General features: G+C 38.2%; 1 protein-coding gene across 2 annotated transcripts in view; it reads left to right on the forward strand.

Annotated features, from left to right (window-relative positions):
• GCC185 (GRIP and coiled-coil domain containing 185 kDa) overlaps nt 1–17,173 on the forward strand; it is a 145,199-nt gene that overhangs the window by 28,108 nt on the left and 99,918 nt on the right. For both annotated transcript variants that reach the window (XM_070082846.1, XM_070082847.1), the window contains exons 6-8: nt 441–686; nt 1,063–1,227; nt 2,406–2,546. In XM_070082846.1, coding sequence (XP_069938947.1) covers nt 441–686; nt 1,063–1,227; nt 2,406–2,546 — 552 coding nt within the window. The remainder of the gene's footprint in view (nt 1–440; nt 687–1,062; nt 1,228–2,405; nt 2,547–17,173) is intronic.

Raw genomic sequence — 17,173 nt, forward strand, 5'->3', positions numbered from 1 at the left:
AATGTACTGTTCTTTGGTGCTACAGATTTAAGTTCGTTTACTCTTTTTTCCAATTTTAATAGATTTATCTTAATCATCTTGTTTAATTTTCCCAGAATATATCTGAGAAACTTTTTTTTTTTTGGGGGGGGGGGCCACCCTGCCTCGGTGGGATACGGCCAGTTTGTTGACAGAAAGAAAAGAATATCTGTTACACAGAGAATCTATAATTATGGTACCTCACCCAGATATTTGAAGTGGAGCTGTGTACATGTATTATTGCAGTAAGGTAGAGTAAGGTAGATACGAACACTACCAATTAAATTGCTGTTCTCTTGTGAACTTACTTTGCACTTATATGGATTAACCTGGTACCTTCAGTAAGTTACCAAGTCGTATCTAGGTATGACATTAAATTTACTACATAATATTTGTAGTCAGTCAGACCACAATTTTCTCAGGCTTTAAAACATGAAAAGGAACACATAGAGAAGGAACTTAAAGATGCAGACAACCAAAAGCTTCAGCTGAGGTCTTCCATTGAGGCGTCCACTGGTCGGTGTGAGGATCTTCTGACTGAGCTGAATGGAATGAATAAGATTCTCCGGGAAAGAGGAGAAAGGATATCCCGACTAGAGGATTCTAACAAAGAAAAATCTGAAGAACTAGAGAAAACTACTATTCAGTTAAAGGAATTAAAAGTGAAGGTAAATTGCTTAACTTTTGAATAATTTGTGGCTGTTGATACAGTCCATGATTTTCCACAAAAGTTCTGTAATCAGTTAAGTTTCTGAGTTATTAACAAAAACATTTTTATACTGTATCTATACCTTTCCATTTGCCATCTGTATTAATGTATACCTTCTTCACCAGTCTGTCATTATATGATTTTTGTGTCCATACACCCTCAGTACACTGCCACCCATGCATTTTTTTTTTTTATAGAGAGATTTTTATCTCTGTTTTCTCTATAAACATTACTATTGGAGCAACAAGAGAATGCCTTTTACTTCATCAAGATTTTTTTTTGTAAATAGTTAGAATATTTTATTAATCTTTGTGTTTTCTCCACATATGTACAAGTATGAAGCTGAATTAGCTAGTAAGCAAGAACAACTACAGACCATCACAGAGAGGCTTCACTCATTTAACAGTGATTCTACAGTCACTTCTCCTGCACAAAATGACCATCACAATAGTGACTCTGAGGTTAAAACACTGGAGCAAGAGAAGACTAATTTAAAGAAGGTATTGATCTATGCCTTAGAGTTAAAACCCTCAATTAGCAGTATCTTGATTATTATATTAATTTTATGCAATAGAGCATGAAAGTTAGTGTAATGGATGCATTTTATTCTGGTGGATGGGACTACAGTCTAGAATATAGGTGAAATAAAAACAAAAAGTAGAGTGTAGAATTAAATGTATTAGGAATGTTCAAAGATATGTAATGACTGAGGTGGTTTGAGGATACTTAGTTTGAGTCTTGCTGTTATTTTTTTTAGAGGGTGGTAATTAGAAAGAATGATGGAATGAAAGGAAAATGCAAGAAATGAAATGCAGACATACTGAATAATTACAATATTTTGAGTAAGACTGTACAGAAATATTTATTAGTATGATGTGTTGCCACGGGTTAAGTAAGGCTTGTCAGGCAACAGGACAAGAGTTTCCTGCTGCAGGTCTAAGTCAGATGATGACCAGCCATTGGAGCTTTTGGTCACCTGACTGAGGCCTTCCACTGGCTTACCAGTCCTCACCTTTAATTAAAAATTATGGTCATTTATAACTTTTTTTTTTTTTATTGCTATAGATTAGTTTGATCAAGTGCATGATAGAGCCAACTCGTGGTAAAACAATGTAGCAATAAGGATTCCTCTGCAATCAGTATCTTACTCACCATACTGTTAGTGGTTTGCCATGTTTCTGGAATTAGAGTATAGTTTATTATGTAATATGGTATGCGGATTAAAAATTTTGTTGATGGTAGAAAGTTGTTTAGAGTATAAAATACTAAAGGATTAGTGGATACATTCTTTATATTTTACTTGAGTACTATTAAAATGACTGTGGCTTTCTGATGATAATTAGTTTTAGAGCATATGATAATTAGGTAAGGCCTGGTCACAGACCGGGCCGCGGGGGCATTGACCCCCGGAACTCTCTCCAGGTAAACTCCAGGTATAGAAGAAACAATATGTTGAAGATACAAGATAGAAGCTTCCCTTAGAAATGAAGGTTTCTATTGACCTCCACATCTTCAGTGACATCACAGGTTGCTAATAATCCTAATATTGATATTGCACATTGCTAACCGCCCAAATATATTGATACCATTGCTTCTGTTGTACTTGACCTGTGGAAAGTTTCTCTCACCACTATGAAAAAATATAAATATTGCTTAAGCCACTTCATAAATTTTTCAGACAGCCCTGCCATTAGATAGTGACCCTGGTTCAGTCCATGATTGTCAGAGTGAAGTTATGAGCACGAGTACAATAAGTCGTGCAGAAGATACACAGCGAATGAAAGAACTGGAGGACACATTTGAGGAGAGGTATATGAAGGTAAATTATAAAATGTGTGTTGTGTTACTGTATGCTTTAAGATGTATGACGTATCCTAACTTCCCACCACTTGTGTGTGGAAGCAACGTTGTGTCTCCTGTTGTGAGAAGGAAGAGGATGCTGAGTGAGGGGGGACCCATATTCTCTAATTTTTTTTTTTCAAGAGGTTACCTTGATGCTGGTGAAAGGCTCTTAATCCAAGGAATTAGAATTAACCTCCTTTTTCATGGATTAAATCTGTTTACTTACCATTCCTGAGGTGCTGTGTGACTGTTAACCCTTTGACTGTCGAGACCCCAAATCCTGAAGTGTGTCTTTGTGTTGCAAAATATTAAAAAAAAAAAAAAAAAAGAAATTCTAATGAAATGATAAAGAATCTTGTCCCAATGGTAATGACACCAAGAGTACGATATTTGATGGAAAATTTACGGAATTACGCTCTCGCGAAGTTAGCGATCTCACTGATACATAAGCATCGGCAATTTCGCCCACTTTGAGCCCTATTTTCGGCCAATTCCATTGTTGTAGTCAACCAAATTCATAACTATTTCTTTAGAACTCCATTTGTTCTATCGACTGAGTACAAGAAACTGCCCATTTACAGATTTCAACTACCCAATGAAGTGGTCAGAAATTGGCAATTTGGCCAATTGTACACAAATTAAAAAAGATTCCCATTTTCAAAATAGGGTCCAGAATAAACAATGCAGACATTCCTGGCACTAAAATAACATTTTCTTTGTTCATTAGTCATGTCTCCAGGCTCCTCTTATATTACTCTTGCTTTCTATTTTGAATTTTTATTCACACAAAAAATAGAAGATTTACTGTTATGCAGACTACTGCAGTATTGTAATAATTGTATAAATAATGTCAGCCCATTCATGACTGTGTATTAGACTGGCCAGTTGGACATATATTGGACGGTGACGTCGTTTGTTTACTCTTGAACATCGGCAAAAATCAAACATTTCTGCTACTTTGAGCTCAATTTCAAGGTTCTTTTCATCAGGAAACCAATCAAAATCATATCTATTTCTGTAATATGTCTTCCATTCTATCAAATGAGACCAAAAAAACGAGAATACAACAAATACTATACGAAAACACACCTCAAAATCAGCGTTTTAATAAAAAAAATACAGTCGGTGTTTTTGTTTCTCATTATGCACTGCGTTCTGCTGGATTTTTTTATACTGTGCACACTGACCACACAGACCCATTCTCTCACATGTGGGGCTACCAGCTTTCTCCCGCTTGATTTAAAGCCACTAGAATTTTGGTGTGTTAATACGTCAAAAACACTGGCTTGTAAGAGTTATATGTATGACAAAAACAGTCAAAGGGTTAAAGTTTGATAGCTTACCCATGAATGTAATTTTAATAATCTCTCTATCTCTTCCTCACAAGTGCCTTCACATCTCATGCAATTGCAAAATAAGGTAAAGATGATGATGGTACAATTCCTCACATCCATTTCTTAGTTCAAATGAGTTTATGGATTCTAGGGTCCTCGATTTACAGGCTTAGAAAGGTAAACACCCTCAGATCTGGCTCCTGATTGTGAGGATTGTCTGAGATTTGGACCCAAAAATGTGAGACCCCTCAGATCAGGAAATCCCTCCAGAACCCAGAGCTGCATTTGATTGATTGTACCTTATTTTGTTTTTATTAACACATCGGCCAATTCCCACCAAGGTAGGGTGGCCTGAAAAAGAAAAACTTTCGTCATCATTCGCTCCATCACTGTTTTGCCAGAGGGGTGCTTTGCACTACAGTTATAAAACTGCAACATTAACACCCCTCCTTCAGAGTGTAGACACTGTATTCTCATCTCCAGGACTCGAGTCCGGCCTGCCAGACTTGATATTATATTAATATTGGTTATTATTATTATTTATTTTTTTTTATTAACACACCGGCCAATTCCCACCAAGGCAGGGTGGCCTGAAAATGAAAAACTTTCACCATCATTCACTCCATCACTGTCTTGCCAGAAGAGTGTTTTACACTACAGTTTTTAAACTGCAACATTAACGCCCCTCCTTCAGAGTGCAGGCACTGTACTTCCCATCTCCAGGACTCAAGTCCGGCTTGCCGGTTTCCCTGAATTTTTTTTTTTTTTTTTTTTTCAACAAGTCGGCCGTCTCCCACCGAGGCAGGGTGACCCAAAAAAAGAAAGAAAATCCCCAAAAAGAAAATACTTTCATCATCATTCAACACTTTCACCACACTCGCACATTATCACTGTTTTTGCAGAGGTGCTCAGAATACAACAGTCTAGAAGCATACACATATAAAGATACACAACATATCCCTCCAAACTGCCAATATCCCAAACCCCTCCTTTAAAGTGCAGACATTGTACTTCCCATTTCCAGGGCTCAAATCCGACTATATGAAAATAACCGGTTTCCCTGAATCCCTTCACTAAATATTACCCTGCTCACACTCCAACAGATCGTCAGGTCCCAAGTACCATTCGTCTCCATTCACTCCTATCTAACACACTCACGCACGCTTGCTGGAAGTCCAAGCCCCTTACCCACAAAACCTCCTTTACCCCCTCTCTCCAACCCTTTCGAGGACGACCCCTACCCCGCCTTCCTTCCCCTATAGATTTATATGCTTTCCATGTCATTCTACTTTGATCCATTCTCTCTAAATGACCAAACCACCTCAACAACCCCTCTTCTGCCCTCTGACTAATACTTTTATTAACTCCACACCTTCTCCTAATTTCCACACTCCGAATTTTCTGCATAATAATTACACCACACATTGCCCTTAAACAGGACATCTCCACTGCCTCCAACCATCTCCTCGCTGCTGCATTTACCACCCAAGCTTCACACCCATATAAGAGTGTTGGTACTACTATACTTTCATACATTCCCTTCTTTGCCTCCATAGATAACGTTTTTTGACTCCACATATACCTCAACGCACCACTCACCTTTTTTCCCTCATCAATTCTATGATTAACCTCATCCTTCATAAATCCATCCGCCGACACGTCAACTCCCAAGTATCTGAAAACATTCACTTCTTCCATACTCCTCCTCCCCAATTTGATATCCAATTTTTCTTTATCTAAATCATTTGACACCCTCATCACCTTACTCTTTTCTATGTTCACTTTCAACTTTCTACCTTTACACACATTCCCAAACTCATCCACTAACCTTTGCAATTTTTCTTTAGAATCTCCCATAAGCACAGTATCATCAGCAAAAAGTAACTGTGTCAATTCCCATTTTGAATTTGATCCCCCATAATTTAATCCCACCCCTCTCCCAAACACCCTAGCATTTACTTCCTTTACAACCCCATCTATAAATATATTAAACAACCATGGTGACATTACACATCCCTGTCTAAGACCTACTTTTACCGGGAAGTATTCTCCCTCTCTTCTACACACCCTAACCTGAGCCTCACTATCCTCATAAAAACTCTTTACAGCATTTAATAACTTACCACCTATTCCATATACTTGCAACATCTGCCACATTGCTCCTCTATCCACTCTATCATATGCCTTTTCTAAATCCATAAATGCAATAAAAACTTCCCTATCTTTATCTAAATACTGTTCACATATATGCTTCAATGTAAACACCTGATCTACACATCCCCTACCCACTCTAAAACCTCCTTGCTCATCCGCAATCCTACATTCTGTCTTACCTCTAATTCTTTCAATTATAACCCTACCGTACACTTTTCCTGGTATACTCAGTAAGCTTATTCCTCTATAATTTTTACAGTCTCTTTTGTCCCCTTTCCCTTTATATAAAGGGACTATACATGCTCTCTGCCAATCCCTAGGTACCTTCCCCTCTTTCATACATTTATTAAACAAAAGTACCAACCACTCCAACACTATATTCCCCCCTGCTTTTAACATTTCTGTCATGATCCCATCAGTTCCAGCTGCTTTACCCCCTTTCATTTTACGTAATGCCTCACGTACCTCCCCCACACTTACATTCTGCTCTTCTTCACTCCTAAAAGATGGTATACCTCCCTGACCAGTGCATGAAATTACTGCCTCTGTTTCTTCCTTAACATTTAAAAGTTCCTCAAAATATTCTCGCCATCTACCCAATACCTCCATCTCCCCATCTACTAACTCCCCTACTCTGTTTTTAACTGACAAATCCATATTTTCCCTAGGCTTTCTTAACTTGTTTAACTCACTCCAAAATTTTTTCTTATTTTCATTAAAATTTCTTGACAGTGCCTCTCCCACTCTATCATCTGCTCTCCTTTTGCACTCTCTCACCACTCTCTTTACCTTTCTTTTACTCTCCATATACTCTGCTCTTCTTATAACACTTCTGCTTTGTAAAAACCTCTCATAAGCTACCTTTTTCTCTTTTATCACACCCTTTACTTCATCATTCCACCAATCATTCCTCTTTCCTCCTGCCCCCACCCTCCTATAACCACAAACTTCTGCCCCACATTCTAATACTGCATTTTTAAAACTATTCCAACCCTCTTCAACCCCCCCCACTACTCATCTTTGCACTAGCCCACCTTTCTGCCAATAGTCGCTTATATCTCACCCGAACTTCCTCCTCCCTTAGTTTATACACTTTCACCTCCCTCTTACTTGTTGTTGCCACCTTCCTCTTTTCCCATCTACCTCTTACTCTAACTGTAGCTACAACTAAATAATGATCCGATATATCAGTTGCCCCTCTATAAAAATGTACATCCTGGAGCCTACCCATCAACCTTTTATCCACCAATACATAATCTAATAAACTACTTTCATTACGTGCTACATCATACCTTGTATATTTATTTATCCTCTTTTTCATAAAATATGTATTACTTATTACCAAATTTCTTTCTACACATAGCTCAATTAAAGGCTCCCCATTTACATTTACCCCTGGCACCCCAAATTTACCTACTACTCCTTCCATAACATTTTTACTCACTTTAGCATTGAAATCCCCAACCACCATTACTCTCACACTTGATTCAAAACTCCCCACGCATTCACTCAACATTTCCCAAAATCTCTCTCTCTCCTCTACACTTCTCTCTTCTCCAGGTGCATACACGCTTATTATAACCCACTTTTCACATCCAATCTTTATTTTACTCCACATAATCCTTGAATTAATACATTTATAGTCCCTCTTTTCCTGCCATAGCTTATCCTTCAACATTATTGCTACTCCTTCTTTAGCTCTAACTCTATTTGAAACCCCTGACCTAATCCCATTTATTCCTCTCCACTGAAACTCTCCCACCCCCTTCAGCTTTGTTTCACTTAAAGCCAGGACATCCAGCTTCTTCTCATTCATAACATCCACAATCATCTCTTTCTTATCATCTGCACAACATCCACGCACATTCAGACTTCCCACTTTGACAATTTTCTTCTTCTTATTCTTTTTAGTAATCTTTACAGGAAAAGGGGTTACTAGCCCATTGTTCCCGGCATTTTAGTTGACTTTTACAACACGCATGGCTTACGGAGGAAAGATTCTTATTCCACTTCCCCATGGATATAAAAGGAAAATTAATAAGACCAAGAACTATTAAGATAAAATCAAAGAAAACTCATATGAGTGTGTATAAATAAATGTGTACATGTATGTGTAGTGTGACCTAAGTGTAAGTAGAAGTAGCAAGACATGCCTGTAATCTTGCATATTTATGAGACAGACAAAAGACATCAGTAATCCTACCATCATGTAAAACAATCACAGGCTTCGTTTTACACTCACTTGGCAGGACGGTAGTACCTCCCTGGGTGGTTGCTGTCTACCAACCTACTACCTGAATCCCTTCATAAATGTTACTTTGCTCACACTCCAACAGCACGTCAAGTATTAAAAACCATTTGTCTCCATTCACTCCTATCAAACACGCTCACGCATGCCCGCTGGAAGTCCAAGCCCCTCGCACACAAAACCTCCTTTACCCCCTCCCTCCAACCTTTCCTAGGCCGACCCCTACCCCGCCTTCCTTCCACTACAGACTGATACACTCTTGAAGTCATTCTGTTTCGCTCCAATAATATTGATATTATTGAAATTAAGGATCTAGTTTGCCTTAACATTTTGTGTCATGGGAATTGCATTTCTACACTTAATCCTTCCTGCTGCACATGGTTTCACCTGCATTGTATGTCTTAGTCTTCTTCTTTCAACAAACCAGCTGTATCCCAGCGAGGCAGGGTGGACCAAAAAGAAAAACAAAAATTTCTCTCTTTAAACTTAGTAACTTACATAGGAGAAGGGGTTACTAGCCCCTTGTTCCCGGCATTTCAGTTGCCTCTTACAACATGCATGGCTTATGGAGGAAGAATTCTGTTCCACTTCCCCATGGAGATAAGAGGAAATAAACAAGAACAAGAGCTAGTAAGAAAATAGAAGAAAACCCAGAGGAGTGTATATAGTATACATGCTTGTACATGTATGTGTAGTGTGACCTAAGTGTAAGTAGAAGAAGCAAGATGTACCTGAAATCTTGCATGTTTATGAGAGAGAGAAAAGACAGCAGCAATCCTACCATCATGTAAAACGAATTCAGGCTTCCGTTATACACTCACTTCGCATGATGGTAGTACCTCCCTGGGCAGTTGCTGTGTACCAACGTACTACCTAGTATGTCTTAGCCATTAGTTATAATTGCTGGTAATTCCTTAATGTTATGTTTTCCCAGATGTCAGCAAAGCTAGTCATATGCATTTTTTTATTTTATTAATAAACAGAATAATATTAAATTGTCAGCTTGTGTAAATCATGTTAGCAATCTTGGTGTTAACTCTTTCACTGTCTAGACCCCCAAAATTAATATTACTTTCAGTGTCTACTTTAAAAAAAAATTCTTCTGAAATGGAAGAGAATCTTTTTCTGAAGGTAATGACACCAAAAGTACAAAATTTGATGGAAAATGTACAAAATTACGCAGGCACAACATAAGTGGTCTGGGCATAATTTATGCATTGTTGATTTTGCTGACTGAATCCTATTTTATTCATATTACATTACTCCATTCAGCTAAATTCTTACCTATTTCACTAGTATGCCTTCCATTCTATCAGTTGAGCCCAAGAAATAACCTATTCAACTAATACAGCTATCCTGTAAAGTGCAAAGAAGTTAGTAATTTGGTCAATTTTACACAATAAAAAATTCCAATTTAAATAATAGTCCAAAATAAACGGTGTAGACCCACCAGTCACTAAAACAACATTGGCTCTGTTCATTAATCATGTTCCCAGGCCTCTTCTATATTATACTTGCCTTTCATTTTAAATTCATAATCACAAGAAACTGAAGATTTGCCTTATTCTTAGATAATAAAATATAACCATGAATGATTGGTCATGGTTCATGGTGTCACAATAATTGAATCAGATCTGTTAAAAACTCATAAAACAGACCAGGGATGTGGGGGAGGGAGGGGGGGGGGCTTATTCGTCTGAAGGAAAATTAGCAGAAATCAAATATTTCTGCTACTTTGAGCCAGATTTCAAGTTACTTCTGCTTTTGAAATCAACCAAAATCATCTTTATTTTAGTAGTATGTCTTGCATTCTATGAAATGATACCAAGAAACAGCCAATAAAACTATAAAAGTCATTCAGATAAACACCTCAGTCACTATTTTAACCCTTTCAGGGTCCAGAGGCCAAATTTCAAAGTGTGCACCATGGTCCAAGAATTTTCAAAACATAATTGTGTTATTTTTTTCTTATGAAATGATAGAGAATCTTTTTCTGAAGGTGATAAAACAGAAAGTACGAAATTTGATGGAAAATTGACGAAATTATGCTCTTGCGAATTTTGATGTGTCTGCAATATTTACGCGCCAATGATTTTGCCGACTTTAACTCCCATTTTAGGCCAATTACATTATTCCAGTCGACCAAATTCTTAGATATTTCACTAGTATTACTTCTATTCTATCGATTGAGCACAAGAAATCGCCAACTCAGCTGTTTCAACTACAAAATAAAGTGATCAGAAATTGGTAATTTGGCCAATTTAATGCAAGGTTCAGAATATTCCAATTTCAAAATAGGGTCCAGGATAAACAATGCAAGCATTCCTGGTACTAAACTAACATTTCCTCTGTTCATCAGGCTTTACAAATGAATTCCATTTTTATTTTTTATTCACATAATGAATTTTTATTCAAACCAAAAAATAGAAGATTTACCGTTAAGCAATATTGTAATAATTGTATGAATATCACCACATTTGTGAACGTATATTGGTCCCACCAGCTGGCGTGTATTAGACATGTGAGGTCATTTGTTTACTCTTGAGCATCAGCAAAAATTTAACATTTCCGTTGCTTTGAGCTCAGTTTCAAGCCATTTTCAGTACTAAAACCAATCAAAATCATCTCTATTTCTGTAATATATCTTCCATTCTATCACATGAGACCAAGAAATCACAAATACAACTATAAAAAACATGAAAAAACACTGCAAAGTCGCTGATTTATCGAAAATTACGGTCTCAGTTTTTTTTCTCTCATTATACACTGTGCTGCAGGATTTGTTTTATGTGGAACACACATACCACATAGATGTATTCTCTCATATCTAGGCAAAAATTTACCTCTCACAGCTTATCAGAGTGAGCTGAGCTCATGGCGTAGATCTACGGTTTGGACCCTGAAAGGGTTAAACCAAGCACAAGATCAAAGTTTTGCTTTTTCCACCATGGACCGCATAGGGCAGGATTTTTATTTTTTATACTGTGCATGTTCACCAAACACCCATTCTCTCATATCTAGGCCAAAATTTACTGATCACAGCTTGTCTGAGGAAACTGTTCAGAGCAGAGATCTACATGAGGCACCCTGGCAAAAGGTTAATAATAGACGTTTTGCCACTGCCTTCACCTGGAAGATTAATGACATTTATTTACAGTAGTTGTAAGATATATAAACATTTCATAAGTTAAGCTTAAGTGAGGCATGAAATGGTCATCAAACACTGTAGTTATAACAATAATGATATTTTTTTTTTTGTAAAAAAAAAGTCAGTTTTGTCTACTGTATACCTTGTTTGTGTTCATGCATAATTTGCTTATACATTACCTGTCTCTTTATGGGACACAATCTGAGATTAATAGTGGAAGACATCTGTGTAATTCTTTCTTTCAACACACCGGCCATATCCCACCGAGGCGGGGTGGCCCAAAAGAAAAAACCAAAGTTTCTCCTTTCAAATTTAGTATACAGGAGAAGGGGTTACTAGCCCCTTGCTCCCGGCATTTTAGTCGCCTCTTACAACACACACGGCCTCCGGAGGAAGAATTCTGTTCCACTTCCCCATGGAGATAAGAGGAAATAAACAAGAACAAGAAACTAGAAAGAAAATAGAAGAAAACCCAGAGGGGTATGTATATATACGCTTGTACATGTATGTGTAGTGTGACCTGAGTGTAAGTAGAAGTAGCAAGACGTACCTGAAATTTTGCATGTTCATGAGACAGAAAAAAGGACACCAGCAATCCTACCATCATGTAAAACAATTACAGGCTTTCGTTTTACACTCACTTGGCAGGACGGTAGTACTTTCCTGGGCGGTTGCTGTCTACCAACCTACTACCTAGGACATCTGTGTAATGTGTGCATTAATTACAATACTGAGCTTGTTAGATAGGAGTTAATGGAGACAAACGATTTTTGGAACCTAATGATCTGATGGAATGTAAGCAACATAATATTTTGTGAAGGGATTCTGAGAAACAGGTTGACCAGACTTGAGTCCTGGAGATTGAAAGTACAGTGCCTGCACTTTAAAGGAGGGATTTGGGATATTTGCTGTTTGGAGTGTCATTCGAACTGTCATATCTGCATGCCTCTGCAAAAACCGTGATTGTGTGAATGATGATGAGTGTTGAATGATGGTGAAAGTGTTTCTTTTATGGGTCACCTTGTTTCTGTAGGAGATGACCAGCATGTTAAAAAAAAAAAAAAAAATTATGTTATGTGTTCATATAATCTGAAGGAGTGGTGGGGTTGTTTCAGTTGGAGGGTACTCTGACTGTGACTTCAGCACACTTCTGAAAAGACAGCACTTGAGTGAATGATGGTGAATGTGTTTTCTTTGGGTCATCCTGTCTTTGTAGGAGTTGGCTATTGAGTTAAAAACACTGTCTATATATTTTTTAACATGTTGGCCATTTCCCAACTGAGGCAGAGTTACCCAGAAAGAAAAACAAAACTTTCATCATCATTCAACACTCACCATCATTCATACATAATCACTGTCTTTGCAGAGGCGCTCATATACAGCAACTTAGATTTCCCTCCAAACAGCCAGTATCCCAAACCACTCCTTTAAAGTGCAGGCATTGTACTTCCCATTTCCAAAATATTACCCTACTTACACTCCAGCAGCTTGTCAGGTCCCAAAAACCATTTGTCTCCATTCATTCCATTTACACACGCTTGCTGGAAGTCCAAGCCCCTCGCCCACAAAAATCTCCTTTACTCCCTCCCACCAACCTTTCTAGGACAACCCCTACCCCACCTTCCTTCCTTATCAGATGTATATGCTCTCCAAGTCATTCTGCTTTGTTCCATTCTCTCTAAATGACCAAACCATCTCAACAACCTCTCTTCAGCCCTCTAACTAATACTTTTAGTAACTCCACACCACCTCCAAATTTCCACACTATGAATTCTCTGCATAGTATTTACACCACACATTGCCCTTAGACATTACATCTCCACTGTCTCCAGCCTCTTTCCTTCTACAGCATTTACAACCCATGCTTCACACCCATACAAGATTGTTGGTACCACTATACTCTTATACATTCCCTTTTGTGCCTCCATGGATAACTTTTTTTTGTCTCCACAGCTACCTTAAGGCACAACTCACCTTTTTTCCTTCATTAATTCTGCGGTTTACCTCATCCTTCATAAACCCATCCGCTGACAAGTCAGCTCCCAAATATCTGAAAACATTCACTTCTTCCATACTCCCTCCCTCCAATGTGATATCAAATTTTTCTTTTTCTAAATCATTTGATACCCTAATCAGTTTACTCTTATATATGTTCACTTTCAACTTTCTACCTTTACACACCCTCTAAAACTCATTCACTAACCTTTGCAACTTTTTTTTAGAATCTTCCAAAAGCACAGTATTATCCACAAAACAGCAACTGTGTTAACTCCCATAATGTATTTGATACCCCATAGTTTAATCCCACACCTTTCCCCAACACCCTAGCATTTTAATTCTTTTACAACTCCATCTATAAATATGTTAAACAACCATGGTGACAATACACATCCCTGTCTAGGGCCTACTTTTACTGGAAAGTAATCTCCCTCTCTCCTACATACCATAACTTGAGCCTCACTATCCTCATTAAAACTCTCTACAGCATTTAATAACTTATTACCTATTCCATACACTTGCAACATCTGCCATATTGCTCCCCTATCCAACCTATAATATGCCTTTTCTAAATCCAATAATGCAATGAAAACTTCCCTATTATACTGTATATCTGTTTTTTTTACAGACTTATATTGCTGGTGTCTTTTTATGTCTCATAAACATGCAAGGTTGCAGGTATGTCTTGCTACTTCTACTTACACTTAGGTCACACTATACATGCATGTACAAGCATGTATATAGTAACCCCTCTGGGTTTTCTTCTATTTTCTACCTAGTTCTTGTTCTTGTTTATTTCTGCTTATCTCCATGGGGAAGTGGAATAGAATTCTTCCTCTGTAAGCTACGCGTGTTGTAGGAGGTGACTAAATGCCGTGAGCAATGGTCTAGTAACCCCTTCTCCTGTAAAAACTACTAAAAAGAAGGAAAAGAAAAACTTTATAAAATTGGGAAGTTTGAATATGCATGGATGTAGTGCAGATGATAGGAAAGAATGATTGCTAACGTTATGAATGAAAAGAAGTTGGATGTCCTGGCCCTAAGTGAAACAAAGCTGAAGGTGGGTAGGGGAGTTTCATTGTGAGAAAAATAAATGGGATTAAGTCAGGAGTATCTGAGAGAGTTTGAGCTAAGGAAGGGGTAGCAATAATGTTGAAGGATCAGTTATGGAGAGAGAAGAGGGAATATAAATGTATAAATTCAAGGGTTATGTGAATTAAAATAAGGGTTGGATGTGAAAAGTGGGTCATAATAAGTGTGTATGCACCTGGAGAAAAGAGGAGTGTAGAGGAGAGAGAGATATTTTGGGAGATGTTAAGCGAGTGTGTTGGAACTTTTGAACCAAATGAGAGAGTAATTGTGGTAGGGGACCTAAATGCTGAAATAGGAGAAGCATTTAGAGAGGGTGTGGTAGGTAAGTTTGGGGTGCCAGGCATAATTGATAATGGGGAGCATTTGATTGAACTATGTATAGAAAGGGGTTTGGTTATAGGTAACATATTTTAAGAAAAAGAGGATAAATAAGTATACAAGATATGACATAGGGCTTAATGACAGTAGTTTGTTGGACTACGTATTGATAGATAAATGATTGTTGGGTAGACTTCAGGATGTACATGTTTATAGAGGGGCCACAGATACATCAGATCACTTTTTAGTTGTAGCTACAGTGAGAGTAAAAGGTAGATGGGATACAAGGAAAATGGAAGCAGCAAGTAAGAGAGAGATGAAGGTTTATAAACTAAAGGAAGAGGCAATTAGGGTAAGATATAAACAACTGTTGTAGGACAGATGGGCTAGTGTGAGTATAGGCAATGGGGTAGAAGATGTATTGGGCAAGTTTAAGAACAATGTGTTAGTGTTCAGTAGAAGTTTGTTGTTACAGGAAAGTGGGTGCAGGAGGGAAGAAGAGCGATTGGTGGAATGATGATGTAAAGAGAATAGTAAGAGAGAAAAAGTTAGCTTATGAGAGGTCTTTACAAAGTAGAAGTGATGCAAGGAGGGAGGAGTATATGGAGAGAAAAAGAGAGGTTAAGAGTGTGTGGTGAAGCAAAGTAAAAAGAGAGCAAATGAGAGAGTGGATGAGATGTTGGAGTGAGATTAATAAGTTGAGAAAGCCTAGGGAACAAATGGATTTGTTAGTTAAAAATAGGAGAGGGGAGTTATTAAACAGAGAGTTAGAGGTATCGGGAAGGTGGAGGGAATATTTAGGGGAATTGTTAAATATTGATAAAGATAGGGAAGCTGTGATTTCGTGAATGGGGCAAGGAGGAATAGCATCTTATAGGGTAAAGGGTGTGATAAAAGAGGAAAAGGTAGCTTATGAGAGGTTTTTACAAAGCAGAAGTGTTATAAGAAGAGTAGAGTATATGGAGAGTAAAAGAAAGGTGAAGAGAGTGGTGAGAGAGTGCAAAAGGAGAGTGGATGATAGAGTGGGAGAGGCACTGTCAAGAAATTTTAATGAAAATAAGAAAAAATTTTGGAGTGAGTTAAACAAGTTAAGAAAGCCTAGGGAACGAATGGATTTGTCAGTTAAAAACAGAGTAGGGGAGTTAGTAGATGGGGAGATGGAGGTATTGGGTAGATGGCGAGAATATTTTGAGGAACTTATAAATGTCGACGAAGAAAGGAAGGCAGTAATTTCATGCACTGGCCAGGGAGGTATAACACCTTTTAGGAGTGAAGAAGAGCAGGATGTGAGTGCGGGGGAGGTGCGTGAGGCATTACGTAGAATGAAAGGGGGTAAAGCAGCTGGAACTGATGGGATCATGTCAGAAATGTTAAAAGCAGGGGGGATATAATGTTGGAGTGGTTGGTATTTTTGTTTAATACTTGGGAGTTGACGTGTAGGCAGATGGATTTATGAAGGATGAGGTTAATCATAGAATTGATGAGGGAAAAAAGTTGAGTGGTGCATTGAGGTATATGTGGAGACAAAAAACATTATCTATGGAGGCAAAGAAGGGAATGTATGAAAGTATAGTAGTACCAACACTCTTATATGGGTGTGAAGCTTGGGTTGTAAATGTAGCAGCGAGGAGGCGGTTGGAGGCAGCGGAGATGTCCTGTCTAAGGGCAATGTGTGGTGTAAATATTATGCAGAAAATTCGGAGTGTGGAAATTAGGAGAAGGTGTGGAGTTAATAAAAGTATTAGTCAGGGGGCTGAAGAGGGGTTGTTGAGGTGGTTTGGTCATTTAGAGAGAATGGATCAAAGTAGAATGACATAGCATTTAAATCTGTAGGGGAAGGAAGACAGGGTAGGGGTCATCCTCGAAAAGGTTGGAAGGAAGGAGTAAGGGAGGTTTTGTGGGAGAGGGTCTTGGACTTCCAGCAGGCGTGTTCGATAGGAGTGAATGGAGGCGAATGGTATTTGGGACCTGACGATCTGTTGGAGTGTGAGCAGGGTAATATTTAGTGAAGGGATTCAGGGAAACCAGTCATTTTTATATAGCCGGACTTGAGCCCTGGAAATGGGAAGTACAATGCCTGCACTCTAAAGGAGGGGTTCGGGATATTGGCAGTTTGGAGGGATATGTTGTGTATCTTTATACGTATATGCTTCTAAGCTGTTGTGTTCTGAGCACCTCTGCAAAAACAGTGATTATGTGTGAGTGAGGTGAAAGAGTTGAGTGATGATGAAAGTACAGTTGACTCCTGCCTTACGATATACTTCCAGTGCGACCAATTATGTAAGTGTATTTATGTAAGTGCTTTTGTACGT

Source organism: Cherax quadricarinatus, chromosome 8 (assembly GCF_038502225.1).
Source record: "Cherax quadricarinatus isolate ZL_2023a chromosome 8, ASM3850222v1, whole genome shotgun sequence".
Classification (NCBI taxonomy): domain Eukaryota; kingdom Metazoa; phylum Arthropoda; class Malacostraca; order Decapoda; family Parastacidae; genus Cherax; species Cherax quadricarinatus.